This window comes from Chrysochloris asiatica, unplaced genomic scaffold (assembly GCF_000296735.1).
Source record: "Chrysochloris asiatica unplaced genomic scaffold, ChrAsi1.0 scaffold00058, whole genome shotgun sequence".
In the NCBI taxonomy this organism is placed as follows: Eukaryota; Metazoa; Chordata; class Mammalia; order Afrosoricida; family Chrysochloridae; genus Chrysochloris; species Chrysochloris asiatica.
In genome coordinates, this window is record NW_006408576.1 from 4093519 (window position 1) to 4114295 (window position 20777).

The window sequence follows — 20777 nt, forward strand, 5'->3', positions numbered from 1 at the left end:
GTCGGAACTGACTCCACGGCACACAACAACAACAAGAGATGGTATCCAGAGACTGGGGAAAGGGGTTCTATTTTGTATCTCATTCGGCATCTGTATGGTGTTGCTCTCTTGTTACATAAGCATTTTGTTTCTTATGCCCTAGTTGTAGGTTCCTATCACTGTCTTTCTTGAAGGGTTAAGACTCAATTATTTGAGCACCTGAGGCAAGGTGTTGGGAAGACCCAAGGTAACTACCGATGCAGTAATTCTGTAGTGTCTACTGCCTGGAACCAGGTACAGTAATGAGTCCTCTCAGCTTATAGCCCATTGATAGTCGTGTCCCAGCCAATCTCATTCTTAGTTGGCACTCTTCTTGATATTTTAAAAATATTTCAGATGAATCTAATGGAGCTGTAATTTCTGGTAAGACTGTTTTTATTAGTTTCCTGAAGCCCTAACATTGAGGTTTTCATTCTGTGTGTTCCATAAATTCTTATTTTCTTGTGGAGAAACTGAAGAAACACTGCTGCACCTAATTCTGACAAGAGGTATTTTGCTAGGGTATGTGAGAATTCATAATGTTAATTAATGTATACTTGTGAAGCTCTTTATAGTTGGCAAAGTATATTCACACACATGATTTCAATCGATCTACACAACAACACTCTGAGGTTAGAGGGTAGAAATTATTACTCTGACTTTACTCCTGAGGAAGCTAAAACACCTGAAAGATTAATTCATTCAATATTATACAGCTTATAAATGGTAGTACTGATAATAGAACCAAGAAGATTTGGAGAAAAAAAAAAAGAAGATTTGACTCTGAGTCCACATAATCTACATTGTGATCATGAAAATGTGTTTGACTATGACTTTATATAAAAGTCCCTTTCTATTCTAAGATTACAATCATAAAAAAAAAGTATGAAGAAATTCCACAGAACTACAACAATAACAAAACAAGTAGGTAAAAATGAACATCTTTTGAATATATCAACAAAATTAGTTTAAAATGCGAACGAATTAAAAATAAAATAAGCAGAATCATCAATTATGTGGATGCAATTTCTTTTGATCTTTCATTTAAAACTGAATGAATAAAATTACAATAAACCTGAAATTGACAAGTTACTATCACAAACAATAAAACAAAACTAGTTCTATTTTATATTCCACAGCCACTCCTTTTTTTCCCACTTATAGCCACGTTCTTATAAACTAAGAATTAATACACAAGCATAACAAGTGTATGATATATTAAATATGAAAATTCATTCACTGTGCAATAATTAATTGTTACAAAGTTAAGAAATTACTTAGCTTAGAAAGATGTGCAGCCACTTGTATAGAATTGAAAAAAAAAAGGATTCAGAATTCCCCAAGCATTTAATCTAAATGAAATTTTTAATGTACTATGATTTTAATCAAATAACTTTATCAAAAAGGAATTTAAAAAAATTCTAAAAACCTATCTCTTTTCCTTTGTTGGCGAATACCAATATGAGTATAAGACTTTTAGATCATCAAATTTTTACACCCTAAAATTGGTCAACTACACCCATATAATCTGGAATCTAAAGCAGAAACATAGTTAGGCAAACAAGTAAAACCAGAGAAATATAATCTCCCTCTATAATGTTATTTACCAAATTAATTCTATACTGGAATAGTAAGTAGTTTATACCATTGATAGTGGGCTTAAGTAAGAATGAGTGAAACATGAGCTATCCTTTTTCTTGTGAAAAGTAGTACTTCTTTTATCAAATTTATTTTATTGGCAGAGTCCATTGTAACGTTTAATGCAGCAAATAGCCAAGTTATGTCATAACTCAGAAGCCACTTTGAGGCTTCCCTTTTCTTCCTTTTATAGCCCCAGGTAAAAAGCAAACACAAGATTCTGGAATTCTGCTGTGAAGAGAATTACTAGGCAAAATAGTAATTGTCAACTCTTGACTGCATATTAGAATCACTGTTAATCTTTTTTAAAAAATGACATTTCACAGGAATACCCCTAGAGTCTCTGCTTTAATTGGCCTAGGGCGCAGCCTGGACATCAGAATATTAAAAATCTTCCCAGATGAATCTAATGTGCATCCAAGGTTGAGAATACAAATACAAAGCTTCCTAAAAAAAAAAAAAAAAAAAGAAGCCAAGAATGCAGGAGCTCTCCTCTGGCTCTTCTTTGTGGAACCTATCTTATGTCCATTATTTAAAAGTAATTTTTTAATGCTTAAGTGCACTATTTTACCAAATGAAAAACAATGAGCCAAAGGTTTGTCTATGGACACTCTCTGCAAGCAGCAAGAATGTGCTTCTTTAGGCGTATTGAGGTAAGAGCACCTTTCTTCCCCTCCCCCTCTGCCAAGTTCTTATTTACCCACACTTGTTTGATACTGTAAGCACACGATGCTATACTTTGAATGTGGTAACCTTTTGGTACCCATCAAGTGACCACATATGCACAACTAGTTTGTAGGAAATGGATATACACAACAACAACATTATTAACGGCAAACGTGTCTCTCATGTATAAGAGTGTGCACCTCCTACCATCATATCCTTTGGGGGATATATCCCTGGTTTGCACCTTGGGAGCTATGGCTCGCTTGCCATAAGTATGGTTGTCATAACTGTTGTATTCAAACGAAGTCTTGGAATATTTCTCAAGTTCCTTGGCCAAGTTGGAACGAGGAGTGGTTGTGGGGACATTGTTTCTGTAGCCATACTGAGGGATCTCTAGTTGCTTTACAAAGCACATTGGCCTGTAAGTAAAAGAAAACAACAGTTTACTTTAGTGTGACCCTGTAGAAAATATGATTTTAGTTAAAAGTAGTACATTTTTCATTGCATTAAAGAATAAGAAACTTTCACAAATATTATATTTTTATTTCTCTGAGAAATGACCCAAGTGTGTTTTAATTCTATAACACCAAATACATTACCTGTCTAAAAGTCATTTTAACAATCAAAAGAACAAAGAACAAAGCTGAAATGTTAAAAGTTTTCTTTCTTTTTAAGAGATCTACTGTAGAGTCACTGTGAATCGGAACCAACATGACGGCACTTAACAGCAACAACACTACATATGATGGGATACTGGTGTGGTGCTGTAGGATAGCATAAGCACTGCATTGCTAACCACAAGGTCATTGGTTCAAATCCACCAGCTGCTCCTTAGAAACCCCGTATAGGGTTGCTATGAGTTGGAACTCCACCACTATTTATCCACAGGAGAAAGATGAGGCTCTGAGATTTACAGTTTCAAAAATCCTATATAGGGTCTCTATGAATTGAAACCAACTCCAAGGTATACATCTAACAACTATGCATGATGCAAGTCCTGGTTTCACACTGTAGGAGAGGCACTGAGCTGTCACCCACAAGGTTGGAGGTTCAAACCTACCAGCACCTCCTTGGAAACACTACACAGGGTGCTGTGAGTGGAACTGATTTCCTAGTCCTCAACACCAATAACTATGTATGAAAAAGATGTGAATTATAAAGATAAAAAAATGACAGCATATTCGTGCATTTTCTTTTACAATAGCTACAAACAGTAGTAGGGGTTATACATAAATAAAATGAACTATAGTAAGACATTTCCCTCATAAAAATAAGAGGAAATGAAAGAAGTAATCTTAGGAACATATACTGAGACAAAAGTAGATAAAACTTTATCTAGCTGTACAATAAAATGAAATATGCAGTAAACTATTTTGACAAATATAAGCCTAAACTTTCAACAATTTTACATAGTAGCCATTTATTTTTTGAACAAAATATTTAAATGGAGGAACACTTTATTATTCATTCAATAAAGTTCTATTTTGTTATTGTTCCTGTGTTTCTGTCTATATCTATCTATCCCTCCTAAATAGAATCCAAAGTTTCTATCTGAAAGAATTTTAGACTTAGAAACAGTTACAAAAGTATGCTTTCTACTCAACTTCCCTTTTGTTTACACCTTACATAATCATTATTCAAGTATCAAAACTAGGAGCTTTTCAATTGTATAATATTATCAACTGAACTCTAGATTTTACTTGGATTTCACCAGTCTTTTCCAGTGACGAAGATCACATACCACAGCCTTCATTATGGGTTGTACCTCAATGTAAAAAAAACCCCAAAACTCCCCACAATTGGATCAATAAATAACAACATGATAAATGGAGGAAAGATTGAAGTTGTCAAAGACTTCATTTTGCTTGGATCCATAATCAATACTCATGGAAGCAGGAGTCAAGAAATCAAATGACATGTAGCATTAGGCAAATCTGCTGCAAGTGGAATGCAAAAGATTGAAGACAAAGAGTAAGGAGCAGTCATTGGAAGATATGGCTTTGGTGATAGAAATGATGTTAGAGATTGCATGATAGAATTTTGCAAATCCAGTGACTTATTCATTGTAAAAACAGTTAGCACAAAACATAAATGATGACTATACACACACATGGACCACACCAGATGTAATACACAGGAATCAAACTGACTACATGTTATATGTGTGGGATAACACAGTAGAATAGCTCTATCCATATCATTAATCAGATGAAGGCCAGAGGCAGACCATTAATTACTCATATGCAAGGTCACACTGAAGAAAATTAAAACAAGTCCATGGGAGCCAAAATATGACTCTGAATTTATCTCACCTGAATTTAGAGATCATCCCAAGAACAGATTCGCTGCATTAGACACTAATTACCGAAAACCAGAAAAGTTGAGGGATGACACCAAGAACATCATACAGGAGGGAAGCAAAAAGTCATTAAGAAGACAAGAAAAGAAGGAAAAGACCAAAATGGATGTGAGAAGAGACTCTGAAGTTTGCTCTCCAGCATAAAGATGTTAATGCCAATGGAAGAAATGAAGAGTAAAACAACTGAACAGAAAATTTCAAAGGGCAGCTTGAGAAGACAAAGTCAAGTACTATAATGAAATGTGCAAAGACCTGAAGTTAGAAATCCAAAATGGAAGAACAAGTTACGCATTTCTCAGTCTGAAAGTACTGAAGAAAGAATTCAAGCCTTGACTTGAAATACTGAAGGATTCTATGGGCAAAATCTGGACAGCGCACTACAAGGTCAGTGGTTCAAACCTACCAGCTGCTCCTGAGAAACCCTATACTAGATTGTTATGAGTCAAAATCAACACAGTGACACTAACAAGAACAACAACAACAACAATATGGGCAAAATATTGACTGATGCAGAAAGCATCAAAAGAAGACGGAAGGAAAACACAGAGTTATTGTACCAAAAAGAAATGGTCAATGTTCAACCATTTCAAGAGCTAGCATATGATCAAGAGCCAATGATACTGAAGAAAGAAGTCCAGGTGTAGTGAAGAAAAATAACAAAATTCTAGGAATGTTTGGAATATACATTGAAATATTTCAACAAACTGATGCAGCACTGGAGGCATTCACTCATCTATGCCAAAAAAATATTCAAGCTAGTGACCTGGCCAACTAATTGGAAGAGATCCATATCTGTGCCTATTCCAAAGACAGGTGACCCAAATGAATGTGGGGATCATTCGACAATATTATTAATATCACATGCAAGTAAAATTTTGAACAAATAATTTAAAAATGGCTGCAACAGTACGTTGACAGAGAACTGCTAGAGGTTCAAGCTGGATTCAGATGAGAACATGGAACAAGGGATCTCATTGCTGATGTCAGATGCATCTTGGCTGAAAGCAGAGAGTATGAGAAAGATGGTTACTTGTGTCTTACTGACCATACAAAAGGTTTCTATTGTGTGGAACATGACCAGCTATGGACAACATTGTAGTGAATGAGTACTCCTGAACACTTACTCTTGCTCATGAGGAACCTATACATAGTCCAAGAGGCAGTCATTCGAACAGAACAAAGCTTTAAAATCAGGAAAGGTATGTGCCAGGGTTGTATTCTTTCACCATACTTATTCAGTCTCTCTGCTGAGCAAATAATTCAAGAAGCTGGATTATATGAAGAAAAATGTGGCATCAGGATTGGTGGAAGACTCATTAATAACTTGTGATATGCATGATACAACCTTGCCTGCTGTAAATGAAGATGACTTAAAAGACTTACTGATGAAGATCAAATACTACAGGCTTTGGTATGGTTGCACCTTAATGTACAGCAAACAAAAATCCTCACCAATAAATAACATCATTTTGCTTGGATCCACTATCAACACTCATGGAAGCAGCAGTCAAGAAATCAAACGATATATTGCATTACACAAATCTGCTGTGCATGTCCTCTTTAAAGTATTGAAAAGCAAAGATGTCAGTTTAAGGACAAAGGTGTGCCTGGTTCAAACCATGGGATTTTCAGTAGCCTCATGTGCATAGGAAAGTTGGACAATGAATAAGGCAGACCATAGGAGAAATGATGCATTTTAGTTATGGTGTGGTGGTTATGTGCCGTGGAGTCAGTTCTGACTCATAACGACTCTGTACAGGGTTTCTGAGGCTGTAAATCTTCATGGGAGCAGAAAGCCCCATCTTTATCCTGAGGAACAGCTGGTAGTTTCGAACTGCTGACCTTGCAGTTCGCAGCACGATTTGTAACCACTATGCTACCAGATTTAGGGTATAGGAGAAGAATATTCAAATTACCAAGGACTGCCAGAACACCAAACAAACCTGTGTTGGAAGAAGTAAAGGCAGAATGCTCCTTCGATGCCTGGATGGCGAGACTTTGTCTTTTATACTCCAGACATGTTATGAGGAGGGACCAGTCCCAGGATAAGGGCATCATGCTTGGTAAAGTGGAGGGTCAGCAAAAAAGTGGAAGACCCTCAAGGAGATGGATTGGCACAGTGGTAGCAGTAATGGGCTTAAGTATAACATCAACTGTGAGGATGGCGCAGAACTGGGCAGTGTTTCATTGTGTTGTGCATAGGAACTGACTCCCCAGCACTTATCAACAACAACTTCCACTGATTTCTTTATTTTATTCCATTAATTTCATCAAGGATCCCACATTGTTGAGGGCAATTCATGTCTCCTTCATTCCTCCAACTGTTGATTGCTCACTATCTTTTATGGCCTTGATACTTTTGTAGAGTAATGGTCAGTTAATTTGTAGAATAGATACAGAGATACACATTCAAACACAGAGTTCCATAGTTTCATAAGCTTTTGTACATTTTTCAATGTAACATAATTTAAAAAATACTTATACAAAGGGGCTTTGTATTTTCACATAAGCATAATTTTTTTTGCACATTCTGAACACAATTCTGAATTTCAAGGACAGAAAGTTTTCTGATGATTCATTATTTATCTTTATAAATTATGAAAACTATGCAAAAATAATAGTCCAGGCAAGCCTAATAATATTCTTATAGGAAAAACAAAAGGAAGTGCATTCATGCATGAGTGTTAGATATACGGACAATCTGTAAAGGATAATTTTTTGAGTAAGATCTTCTTTCTTGAGTACTAGTATCATAACAGCAAATATCACCTGTACCTAAAACCGAAGTGTGAAATCTTAGCAGATATATAAAATTAAAATACTGGCAGATTTGAAGTTCTACTGTGAAAGTAGAAAAGTTTCTTTGACAATAGAAGTGTGAACAAGATCCTGATTTGTTCTCCCTGGGCAACTAAGAGATTTTAGTCTTTTCCTTTCCTGACTTATTCCAATTAGTATTATTTGAGTATCTGAATAGATATGTTTTCTCTTATAGCCTCTTTCTTTCTAAAAAAAAATGCATATATGTTAACACAGAGGATCTATACTTGCTTTAGGAATAAAGATTTACAATATTGCTCTGCTTTTATTATTATGAAAGTGCTCCATAATTCATTGAAAAACGATCTGGAAGATACAAAGATAAACAAAGGGAAAACATCACTGCTAAAATTATTCTCAATAGTTGTATAATACTAAAATCAATGCCTCAATTATTTAATTATAATTTGCTCAGAGATAAAAAATGAGTAACTCTTTTAGGGAGGGTTAATTATATTAATTTCATGTTCACTCAAATTGTTCTAAGAATCTTACACCTTTCCACATCTTACACTTGGTTTTTACATGGTGTTTAATGTTCTGTTCTGCAGTTTACGTGTTAAAAAACACACACACAAAAACAACCCCCATGCAGTTGATTTGCAGTCATTATATCAATCCATCTCAATGAGGGTCTTCATCTTTTTTGCTGACCCTCTACTTTATCAAGAATAATGTCCTTCTACAGGGACTGGGCCCTCCTGATAACATGTTGCAAGCACTTCAGACAAAGTCTCGCCATCCATGTTTCTAAGGAGCATTAATGTCTTTACTTCTCTCTAGACAGATTTAGTCATTCTTCTGAAATTCTATGGTATGTTCAATAATTGTTGCCAACACTATAATTCAAATGTATCAATTCTGTTCAAGTCTTCGTTATTCACTGTCCAGTTTTTGCATGCGTATGAGGCAATTGAAGAAAATATCTCAGCTTGGATCAGACAGCATTTAGTCCTCAAAGTGACATACTAGATTTTTGACACTAAAGAGGGCTTTTGATATGTAGCTCAATGACATCTCTTTGCTACCTTTTTAATGACATAGTAATGATTATGGATTTCCACAATGTCTGCAACAATGGGCTCAAATATAACAATTATGAAGCTGGTGAAGGATGAGTCAACATTTACTTTTGTTGACTCTTAGTTTGCTATGATTCTGAACCCACTTGACAGCACCAAACAGCAGTAAAGGTTAATATCCAATTTATTTACCAAATCACCAACTCAATTATTTTATTAATTTAGTCTGTTTTGTCTTATCAAATCAATAAAATGCAGAAGGATAATTGGATGTCTATTATTTTGAAGGCATTTTCATGGGCAATGTGGGAGGATGACATACAAAATCCTAAGGCTACATGGAATGTGACAATATTTCAACAAAGTGCTATGGGAGTCAACCTAATTTTAATGGAGAAGTCAGCTTTTGAATTAGGCTTTGCAGAATGGGTACATTTGTAAGGTTAAGATTTAGGTTGGAGCAAGAAAACAATCTAAGAAAAGAAATTATAAAGACCAAACATGCGGAAGCAGAGAACCTCAGCATTTCTGGGGAATAACAAATGATATAGTAGTTAGGGACCAGATGGTTAGTAAATTCATTTATCTAGTCCCTTGAAAAGGACATCATGCTTGATAAAGTAGAGGGTCAGTGAGAAAGAGGAAGACCCTCAGTGACATGGATTGATGACTGCACCAATGAGCTCAAACATAATATTGATTGTAAAGATGGCTCAGGACTAGGCTATGTTTCAATTGGTTGTATATAGTTTCATTATGAGTTGGAATTGACTCCATGGCACCTAACAACAATAGTACAGAAAACCAAAAGAGTTAGCACCTGGGAGAAGTATAATCTCTAAGCCTTAATTAAAAAAAAAAAAAAAAATTAGGACCAGGAAGAGGAAGAGTCAAAGGAGACTGCTGACAAAGGAAATAATTAGAAGATAGTACTTGTGTCACTGTAGGATAAACGCTGGACTGGGTGGCAGGGTCAGCAGTTCAAACCCACCAGCTCCTCCTCAGAAACCCTATCAATGGCACTTAACAACAATGACTTCCAGTGATAAAATAGAGGCTGTATAAGGGGCTTGTGACCTAAAGTTAGACAAGACTGAAAGTGTTTAACTTTAACTCTTGGATTCCTATTGAAAACTTTATTTAAAAACTTCAAAAAAAAAAAATCTAAACCAGTTTACTGGTTATAGGTTTCATTTTCCTTTATTTTTTTCTTCCTCTCTTTCTTCCTTCCAGCATCTTTCTTTACCCTGTTGAATGAGCAGCACTGTTCTCTAGACACTATGGGGAATATAAAGATGACTGAAACAAAGTTGTCTTCAATGCATTCACAAAATCAGTGCTTGAGATGAGAGTCTGTTGCAGTTGAGGGCCACTTAAGAGCCCTAGAGGCAAGACCAATCCACCATCCCAGAAAAGCAGCTCTACCTTAGAAAGCCAAAATCTGCTATAGGGTTGGTTGTCAACATTGCCTGTATGGCTCCTGGGCAACTTCCTAAATCTTTGGAGTACGGTGCTTTCTTTTTGTTAAAGTTCAGGTCCCAAGGTTAATTCAAACCCATCAGGAGACACTTAAAGAGAATATTTTGTAGATGCCACGGCAGCCTGCTTTGTTGGCAGCTTTTCATTGCATTAATTGGAAGAAAGAGGCCCAAAGTTATAAAAACACAGAAATAATAAAAAAAAGTTATTGCTTTAGGCTTCCATATCAAAATACATTATTTCCATTTGAACAAGGTGATATTGGCAATTAAATGCATTTATTGTCCGTTTCACTCTGCCAATGGGGTGTCTCATTTAAATGGATACTAAACATTGGCCAGTAAAATCAAAACCACACTTAAATATACAGCGCAGCTCACTCCTGGCAACGTTTCAAAGAAAAGTGCCGAACAAGGGCTTCTTTTTAACCTTTGGGCAATCTGGCCAGAGCAGACAAAAGAAAATTAAGGAGATATTTTCATTCAAAATTCTAAATATTTCTTTGGCTAGTAACCATCTTTTCTCAAAATATGTACTCCTGAGAGTTTTGAAGAGGGCCTAGTAGGGACAGTTTCTTGTGCTAGCCCTGCCAAACACAAGTGGATGGGGTGTGGAGGGTAGGCAAGTGGCATTTATTTGTTATACAGTCTTACTCTTTGTAAAATGAGTGAGTTATACAGTGATGGCTATACTGGTTGTTGTTAAGTGCCGCCTAGTTGGTTCTGACTCATAATGACCCTGTATAGGGTTTCTGAGGACTGGCTGATGGGTTTGAACCACCAAACATGAAGTAAAAAGTCAGAATATAAAATAATCATCACAATTTTCAAGTGGGCAGGGATTAAAGGTTACCTCCTAGTCCAATGATCACCCTTTCATGAGCTTAAAAAAGCAATAGGTTCTTTGCCATTTTAACATTCAGTGATTAACTGATTTTAGGTTAAGTCAGTTAACCTCTCTGCACTTCGGATGTTCTTGCTTGTCAAATGGGGATAATAACACCTACTCTCCCGCCTACCACGCAGGGGTGTCTGAGGATAAAAGGAGATGACAGCTTTGAAGGCTTTTAATTTTTTTCACATAAGAGTATAAGGTGGTATTACCATCACTATTATATTTTCAAAAACATTAGCAGCATCCTGTAGGTTGACATCTTGCTCTCCCTTTCAAATTAGGATAAAATTACTTTGGGCAGCTCATTAATTTTTAAAGCTATTCTTTCTTTCTAGCTTTATAGAATCATAAAATATCAGGCCAAAAAAGAAAACCAGAAATAGTTTTGTCTAATTCTCTCATTTTAAAAAATTTAATGAATAAAAGGAGACTCAGAGAGGACTCCTGGTGTGGGGCTGTAGGATCAGCATGGACTGAGATCCACAAAGTCAGCAGTTCAAATCCACTAGCTGCTCCTTGGAAACTCTACACAGGGCTGCTATGAGTAGCAACTAACTCGATGGCACTTAACACAAAGAAGAGAGGTAATGTAACTTCCTCTCCCTTGTTGTTGTTACTAGGCGACATCAAGTTGATTCCAACTCATGGTGATTCCATGTATACAGATTAGAACTGCTCATAAGGTTATCAAGGCTGTTGTGACCTTTCAGAAACAGATTGACAGATCTGTGTTCTGAAGTGCATCTGGGAAGGTTTGAATGCCAACCTAGTAGTTGGGAGCTTAATCATTTGTGCTATCCAGAGCCTTTTCTCTCTCTTACACCCTTATTTACTGAGCTAGATAAAGAACCCAGGTCTCATGACTTCCAGTCTAGTTTGCACCCTTTATTTTTGTCATTAAGTAAGAGAAAGCTATCTTTATCTAGTATCTTAAACAAAACACTTTGAAGAGTCTTTTGGATTGAGTTTAGATGAACTCATATAAAAATGATACAGTCCATGTTTAGGAAATACCTTAAGACTCGATCTGATGCCTGATTGGATTTTGACACATCACAGCTCTGGTGTTTTTCTTGGGCCTTTGCCAGTTTCTCTGCTGCAGCAATAGGGCATCCAGAGAGGCTGCAATTACAAAAAGGGACTTTAATTGTCTTGTCTCAGTTTCACAATACACTGATCCAATTACAACCTTCCACCTTCTCTCCCTTAGTCAGCACATGAAGACTCCAAAGGGTGAAAGGAAGTTTCTCCAACCTGCAATGGGCATTCCTTATAAAAGGAGTTTGGAGACGGAGATTGTTTTACATTTGTTTTGCAAAGAGGTAATAAGTGTGTCTGGTTTGCAGGTTTCCTTTTGATTTCCAAGAGACAATGCTGATGTCAGTCACATGTGTAAAGCATACTGTAGTCTTTCAAATTGTAACCAGCTAAACTCTCGGTGTCATTCAAGATAACATGAGCCAGTTAAATTACTAGAAGCACGGTTCATTCTGTAATAGTTACCATTTCTGGAGATAGCTTGTGTCAGATGAGTTTTTAACACTCAAGAATGGCAATTAATTGATTGGGACCAGAAGATGGAGCTCTAAGCTGATTCTTTAAAAATTATTTAATGATAGGACTTTTGCTTGTCTGTGTCTTTTTGTTCTCCACAGAAAGAGAAATGAATGGGAAAGCAATCAGTATAAACTCTAGGAATGCAATAAAATATTTTTAAATGAAATATTTTGTACTTGGTTTATTCATAAAAGACTAAAGATTGACACTTTTGTGTATGAGCTCATTGTTCATGAAATCATGTCTGCTATATATAGCCATACAGATACTCCAGGTATGTGTAATATGTCAAAAACATATAGTTGTATTAAGGTTTGATGAAGAAAGTGACATTGCAAATGCTACATTGACCAGCACTTAGCATGAACCTAATAAGTCAAACTTTTAATCATTTCTTCCTTCTGAAGACTAAGCACAGGAAAACCTCTGAAGGGGACAGAATTGTGATATGTTTTATTATAAACTTAACACAAGTAACCAAACAGACAAGCAAAATGTCAAGCAATGTATAACTGTGTTTCCACTATTCAGGTGTGATTTGATAAGTTTTGGAAGTTGACACTATAAACCACATGGTGCTTCAAAACAATCACTTTTAAGTTACTGAGCCAATAAAAAGTCTCTGATGGAATATTGTTAGCCACTTAGTAACTTTTACAAAAGTCTGACTAAGAGAGAAAAAATGAACTGGAATTTGTTAAGCACCTAAGTGTGATTCTGTGTCTGCTTGTTTGCAGTAGTAGTACAATAAAAATCTTATTTACCTGGCATGCTACCATCCCCAAAGCACCACTTTGGAATATCTGTTATTAAAAATATCCCTACTTATGACCTGGAGCCACAGCACAGGTACAAGGTGCAGGCAGATTCAGTCATAAACCATCACATTTGACTGCATTCTAATTCATAGTTCTGTATAATACATGACAATATAAACTCTTCTTTACCCACAGAGGATGACTGAGACCTTACTGCATTGTGTCTAGTTACTATAACTGGTCATGATTTTCATTTTAGATATTATACCAAGGAAAACACCTTGTATGGGACTGTTAACTCCACATGACAGGTACTTGAGACAACTAAAAAAAAAAAAAACCAATCTGTAAAAAAGGAATCTAAGTATTTTGTCTTTTCCATGTAATACGTGACAGCATTACTCAATTTTTTAAAAAATGATACACTGAGGACCATCTGTCTCCTTCAGTAAGAAAGAGATGTGCACATGAAAGAACACTCCCTCAGAAGGGTTTGCCAGGAATACCACTGTTAGGAAATGATTTCCCTCCAGCGTAGAATCCAGTAATGCTTTGCTTACCTTCTGTGAGAGTTCCTGTTGCTATTTACATGCCCTCGCCCTGTGCAGCCTGGAGTAGGACACTTGAGAACATTTTCATGCATGGCAAGAACTTGACAAGGAGAGGCAGAGAAAACAGCCCAGTATTAAAACACAGAAATGGTCAGAGTACAAGAATATGCAATCATTTTAACAAAGGCTGGGTTAGTTTACAACAGAGAGTCCTACAGACACTTGTGATAGGCATGGTCAGGAAAATACATGTATGGAAAAAAAGAGATTATTTTGACCTTACTCTAATTGGCATGCAAAGCAGGATGTGCTAGAAGAGGGGAGTTATGGAGGTTAGAGAATGTAATCATTAAATTGTTTCACATGGGATAGTGAAGCAGGGGGGTCCTGATATATTTTCCATACATAAGCACTGAATATTGATTAGCCGTGTAACTGCATGTAAATTGGTAGTTTTAAAAAAACAAACATGCTGTATTTTGTGGACACACAATATTATGAAAGTGTGGTGGTCATGGGTGACTAGAAGCCCCAAACCATATTTTTAAGTAAAATCAATTTAAATAATGATTTTTCATTTAGGAATCAAGTACTTTATTATTTTTTAAATAGAATGAGCAAGAACAGTAGGTGCTATGCATTTTACCAGGTGAAATTAACACAGGAAAGATAGCCTGCAATGTTCTCTTATGCTACAAGGATATGCTGACCTGTTGTCAAACAATACTGATTTAAATTTACCCACTACTGGAGATAGACTTTTGCTTATTGGCTTACTCCCTTTCTTCTGGTACTTCATGAACATTCCATTACTCTGAATTATGAGAAAAGGCTACCATAGGTTATTGGCACATGTGGAAATCAAGGGGATTGACCCATAAAATTGTCCCCTTCAGCAAGTTGCATTACTCATTTCAGTTGTCAATAAATTCCAGGATAATGAAGGAGCAGCACCACCTGTTGGAGCTCTCCCTGTCAGTAATGTTTACCTAATGTTAGATGAACATGGAAGATGTGTCAAAATCAGTTCTGTGCCCCCAAATAATTATATAATTGTCAAAAATTAAAAAAACAACAACAAAACACCACCACCTTTTCTTCCTTCTGAAAAATAATCTCTCTCATGCCTTTGAAATATGCAGGTCTGATTTCAGTACTGACTGCATCCTAGTCCCACACAATGTTGTTTTTATTTGACTCCATGATTTTCCTCCTTACTGTGATTTGGAATTGACTCAATGACATGCAATAAAAACAACAAAAAAGATCTGTGTGAGTTCTTTAAACTCAAAGTCCATTTTTTATTTATCCTTATAGCTCTTGCCTAATTCTTACTTAGTAGATGTGCATTAAGAGTGATCAAAATAATGAAGAGTCAGTGTATGATTCCCTTTGGGACATGACTGGTGGGACTCTAGGCAGTCTATTCTTTGCTGGAGACAGCCTAGTTATGTGCATATCTCCTCTCCTGCTGCAGATGAGGAGTGTCTCTCCTCTCCTCTCTTGCAAACGGAATTCTTCAATCTGTATTCTGATCTGTTCTCTCTCATGTCCTCCAGGACCTTGATTTACGATATTTTCAATTTTCTGCTCTTTACTGTTTTACTGTCATCTTGCTATGTTGTTGTTGAGTGCTGTTGAGTCCGCTGCGACTCACAGCGACTCTCTGTACAACATCTTATTATAAAATCACATTTAGACTTTCCTACACACAGTTTCTCTCTTCAGTTAAAATTCATCTTTCTCTTTCCTGTCATGCTAAGTTTTTCAAATATAAAGTTGTCCCTGGAGATAGCAAACACCTTCCATTTTTGCTAATGGTATAGATCTCAAATTGATCACATCTGACTCCCTGCTAACTAGAGACAGAATCCATCTCACTATCAGCTAGTATTCATACGTGAGATGACATCTACTTGCTATCTTTTTTGTCTACACTGTTTATTTCTATTTCTTCCATACCACACCTATTTCTCAATCTTCTGTACTATGATTGAGTTGACTGTCTTTTTTGTTGAGATATTGAAGCTTCCTATATATTTTTAAAATTAGACCTTTGTCAGATAGGTCATTGCCAAAGATTTTTCTTAGTCTGTACGTTCTTCTTTTATTCTTTTAGTGAAGCCTTTTGATGAGCATGAGTATTTAATTTTTAAGAAGTCACAGTTATCAAAATGATTGTCTATTATTCATGTATTATTTTGTCCAAAATCAGCTGCCCATTGTTGTTGTCAGGTGCCATCGACTCGGAACAGACTCATAGCGACCCCATGCACAGCAGAACGAAACAATGTCCGATCCTGGGCCAATCTCACTACCGCTGCCACACTTGAGTCCATCAATGATGCCACCTGGCCGATCCATCTCGTCGGGGGTCTTCTCTTTTTCTCTGACCCTCCATCTTACCCAGCATGACATCCTTCTCCAGTGACTGTTCCCTCCTGACAATATGTCCAAAGTATGAGAGACGAAGTTTAGTCATCTTGGCCTCCAAGGAGCACTCTGGCTGCACCTCTTTCAAAACCAATCACTGGTTCTTTTGGTAGTCCATGGCACTTTTAGTATTCTCCTCCAACACCACAATTCAAAGACATTAATTCTTCTACGATCTTCCTTATTCACTTCTTCCAAAATGGATCTATTGGTTCTTTTGGCAGCCCATGGCACTTTGAATATTCTCCTCCAACACCATAATTCAAAGGCATCAATTCTTCTACGATCTTCCTTATTGACTGTCCAGCTTTCGCATCCATATGAGGTCATTGAAAATACCATGGCTTGGGTCAGGCGCACCTTAGTCCTCAAGGTGACATCTTTGCTCTTCAACACTTTAAAAAGTTCCTGTGCAGCAGATTTGCCTAATGCAATATGTCGTCTGATCTCTTGACTGCTGCTTCCGCGAATGTTGATAGTCGATCCAAGGAGAATGAAGTCCTTGACAACTTCAATCTTTTCTCCGTGGATAAGAATGTTGTTTATTGGTCCATTGGTGAGGATTTTTGTTTTTTTGACATTGAGATGCAATCCATACCGAAGGCTGTGTTCTTTGATCTTCATCAGTAAATGTTTCAAATCCTCTTCACTTTCAGCAAGCAAGGTTGTATCATCTGCATATCACAGGTTGTTAATGAGTCTTCCTCCAATCCTGATGCCACGTTTTCTTCATACAACCCAGCTTTTTGTATTATTTGCTCAGCATACAGGTTGAATAAGTATGGTGAAAGAACACAACCTTGTCGCACACCTTTCCTAATTTAAAAACATTCAGTGTTCCCATGCTGTGTTCGAACAACCTCTTCTTGGTCCAGGTACAGATTTCTCAGAAGTACAATTAAGTGTTCTGGAATACTCATACTTCACAATGTTGTCCATAGCTTGTCATGATCCACACAATCGAAAGCTTTTGCGTAGTCAATAAAGCATAGGTAAACATCTTTCTGATATTCTCTGCTTTCAGCCAAGATCCATCAGACATCAGCAATGATATCTCTTGTTCCACGGCCTCTTCTGAATCCAGCTTGAACCTCTGGAAGTTCTCTGTCAATGTATGATTGTAGCCGTTTCTGTATTACCTTTAGCAAAACTTTACTTGTTTCTGTATTATCTTTAGCAAAACTTTACAGCTGCCCATAGATAGATGGATTTGCTCCTGACTTCATAATCAGTTCCATTGGTCTATGTTTCTATCATTGAAAGAGTACCAGGGTGCTTTCACTATCTTGGCTGCATCGTAAGTTTTGAGAGTAGGAAGTGAGGTGCTTCCTGCTTTGTTTTTCTTCTTTAGTGTTGTTTTATTTATTTGGGACTCTCCTTTCCAAATAAAGTTGGAAATTAGTTCTTCCATTTCAATAAAGAATGTTGCTGGGATTTTGTGGTGCAGCAAGTTGCTTGGTATGGCGCTTCTTTATAATTTCCACCAATGACTAAATAAGACTATGCAAATGTGAGATGCTTGTGTCCACCCAGGGGACTGGTAGCTTGGAAATGAAGTAAATAATGGCCAGAGCACTGTGGGAATGGGTCCATGCAAATAGGGTGTATAGAACCCTCACTTGGGCACTGATTAGTTTTGCCAACCTGCTAGGATTAAAATGAACCTGTTCAGAGGTGGACAGAGGAAATCTCACTACCATCAACAAAGAAGATCCAGTAGTGGAGTGTGTCCTTTAGACTCAGGATTCCTGCACTGAATTTCTTTTAGTTACAAAATAGGGAACTGTGACACAGAAGATGGTACAAGATGGTAAGAAGCAGCAGCAAAGAGCCGTGGCAGTAGAGGCAGCAAAACCAAGAAAATGGCACAAGACACAGTGGTGGTCTTCCTGGTCCATGGACAAGAAAGCTGAATGCCTACAGCAGGAAACTTGCTGGCACAGTGTGGTTCCTTTGGGCACTTGGTGGAGCTAAGTTTGCCAGCTCATGCAGCTATGGTGAGTACCTTTGGGCTGGGGTTCACTGGTGGAATGGATGCCTCTTGGCATTTAATTGGCAAAGCTAAAAGAATGTTGTAACACTTTCTTGAGCAGGGCAGAAGCTAAGGGGCCATATGGCCAAGAAAGAGTGAGGACCAAAAAAAGGTGTGTCTGCAGGCACAGTAGAGAAGAGGCAGTTTTGGTTAAAGAACTATGTCCTGAGTTGTTTTTGATCTTGTTATTTTCCTACTAAACGCATAATTGTGAGTATCATCTGTGAATTCTTTGTGGCAATTTCAATGCATTCTTGAACCTAACAGAGAAGTACAAAGTGTCATGGGATGGACAGTTGGTATGAGTATTGGTTAAAAAAAAAAGTTGGAAGATGTGTGTATGTCCGACTTCTACCTCACAGGAATCAACCTTGGGCAGCTGATACAGATGATCTTCATTCTCTTCCTCCCTTCTTGTGAAGTTAGAAGAGGACAAACATGACCCCCACACCACTTTTACAGATTTGGATTGGGATTGCATTTTATCAATAGATCACTTTTGGTAGTATTGACATTTTTACAAAGTTAAGTCAATTCATGAATACAAAATATTTTCCATTTATGTAGATGGATCTCCTTCTGGGTCTTGTAGCAGGTTTTTTTTTTTTTTTTTAATAATTTCCCTTGTACATCCCTGGTCTTTTACATCCCTGGTAAGCTTTGGTGGTGGTGGTTATGTGCTGTGGAGTCAGTTCTGACTCATAGCGACCCTGTACAGAGTTTCTGAAGCTGTAAGTCTTTATGGAAGCAGAAAGCCTTATTTTTCTTGTGCAGAACAGCTGGCAGTTTCAAACTGCTGACCTTGAGGTTCGCAGCCTGATTCGAGACCACTACGCTACCAGAGCTCCTTCTGGTTAGCTTTGTTGTTATTAGGTGCCCTTGAGTCGGTACCGACTCATAGTGACCTTATGCACAGCAGAACGAAACACTGCCCGATCCTGGGCCAACCTCACTACTGTTGCCATGCTTGAGTCCATTGATGCTGCCACTTGGCCAATCCATCTTGTTAGGGGTCTCCCTCTTTTTCTCTGACCCTCCTTCTTACCAAACATAATGTCCTCCTCCAGCGACTGGTCCCTCCTGACATAGGCATTTTACCCTTTTTGAGAGCCATTATAAATGGCATTGATTTCATGGTTTCCTTTTTAAAGTCCTTGTTAATATAGAGAAATCCAACTAATTTTTGTGTGTTGATCTTATACTCTGCCGTTTTGCTAAATCCTCTGTTAGTTCCAATGATATTTCTTGTGGAGTCTCTGGGATTTTCTATGTATCTGACCATGTCATCTGTGAATCAGGAAAGTTTTACTTCTTAATTTCCAATTTGGATACTCTGGTAGTATTGTGGGTTACAAGTTGGACTGATAAACACAAGGTCAGTTGTTCAAATCTATTAACTGATTGCAAGACAAAGATGAATCTTTCTGCTCCTATAAAGATTTGCAGCCTTGGAGATCCTATATTGGGTTGCCAAGAATCAGAACTAATTCTACATCACAAAACCACCACCACTATTTCAGAACATACTGAATAAGAGTGGTGAAAATGGGCATTTAAAAAACCCTTTTTATTGTGAATTGAGTAAAAGTTTACAGAGAACATCATCAGTTTTACATTCAATGAACCGTAAGCTTTGTTTCATTTCATTGGTTGCAGTGCCCTCCATGTCACAACAGTTATCCCACTTCCTCCCTGAGGGTTTGATTTCATTCCAACTTCCTTCCCAACCCTTCTGAACTTTTCCCTTAGGCCAGTGTTGTCCTATTGATGTTGAATGTTTGACCATTCCATGATGAGTATATCTTATTTTGTGTTTCTACCCCCTCCCCCTCCATTATACCTATCTACCACTTGGCTGAAAATTGGGCCATGAGGGTGAGTTCCATTCCAGACCTGAAGGGTGGTCAAGGGACAGAGTCTTGAGTTCCTCTAGTCTCTTTCTGCCCAGTCTTTTTTAAAAAATAATTTTGAGATTCGTTCCACATTTTCTGCCATTCTATATGTGGGACCTTCTAAATGTGACCACTTTTAGAGCAGTTGGTAGTGTTGGCTGTTCTCAGAGTTGTATTGACCGATGTTCATCTACTCCATTAGTCTATTGGACTAGTTGATTTCAAGCATCTTCAGTTTTCATCACTCTTCTTTATAGCACACATGGAGAGACCAATAGTTGCACCTTGTTGTTAAGTACTGTCGAGTCAATTCAGACTCATAGTGACATAATATAGAGTTTCTGAGGAGCAACTGGTGAGCTCGAACTGCCAACCTTGTGGTTCATACCGACTTTGCAGTCCAGCACATTAACCCCCAGCACAACACCAGGAATAGATGGCTTCTAGTGAGCTTTGAAGATCCCAGATGCTACTGACCAAAGTAAGATGTAGAACAATGTCTTTAGGCATTGTGTAATGCTAATTAAGTATGGTGTCCCCTGAGACTATGGTCCTGAGCCCCCCAGGCCCTAGGAACTCATTGGCTAATGGCATTCTTCTCTCATTCCTGTTCTAAATGGAAATGATCTCCATCTTTCACATTGACAGTAATGTTGAC

At 37.4% G+C, this 20777-nt stretch overlaps 1 protein-coding gene across 3 annotated transcripts in view; it reads right to left on the reverse strand.

The window, feature by feature from the left end:
* MYT1L (myelin transcription factor 1-like) overlaps positions 1-20777 on the reverse strand; it is a 399784-nt gene that overhangs the window by 133669 nt on the left and 245338 nt on the right. For all 3 annotated transcript variants that reach the window (XM_006863965.1, XM_006863966.1, XM_006863964.1), the window contains 3 exons: positions 13772-13862; positions 11911-12018; positions 2530-2741 (listed from right to left, as the gene is read on the reverse strand). In XM_006863965.1, coding sequence (XP_006864027.1) covers positions 2530-2741; positions 11911-12018; positions 13772-13862 — 411 coding nt within the window. The remainder of the gene's footprint in view (positions 1-2529; positions 2742-11910; positions 12019-13771; positions 13863-20777) is intronic.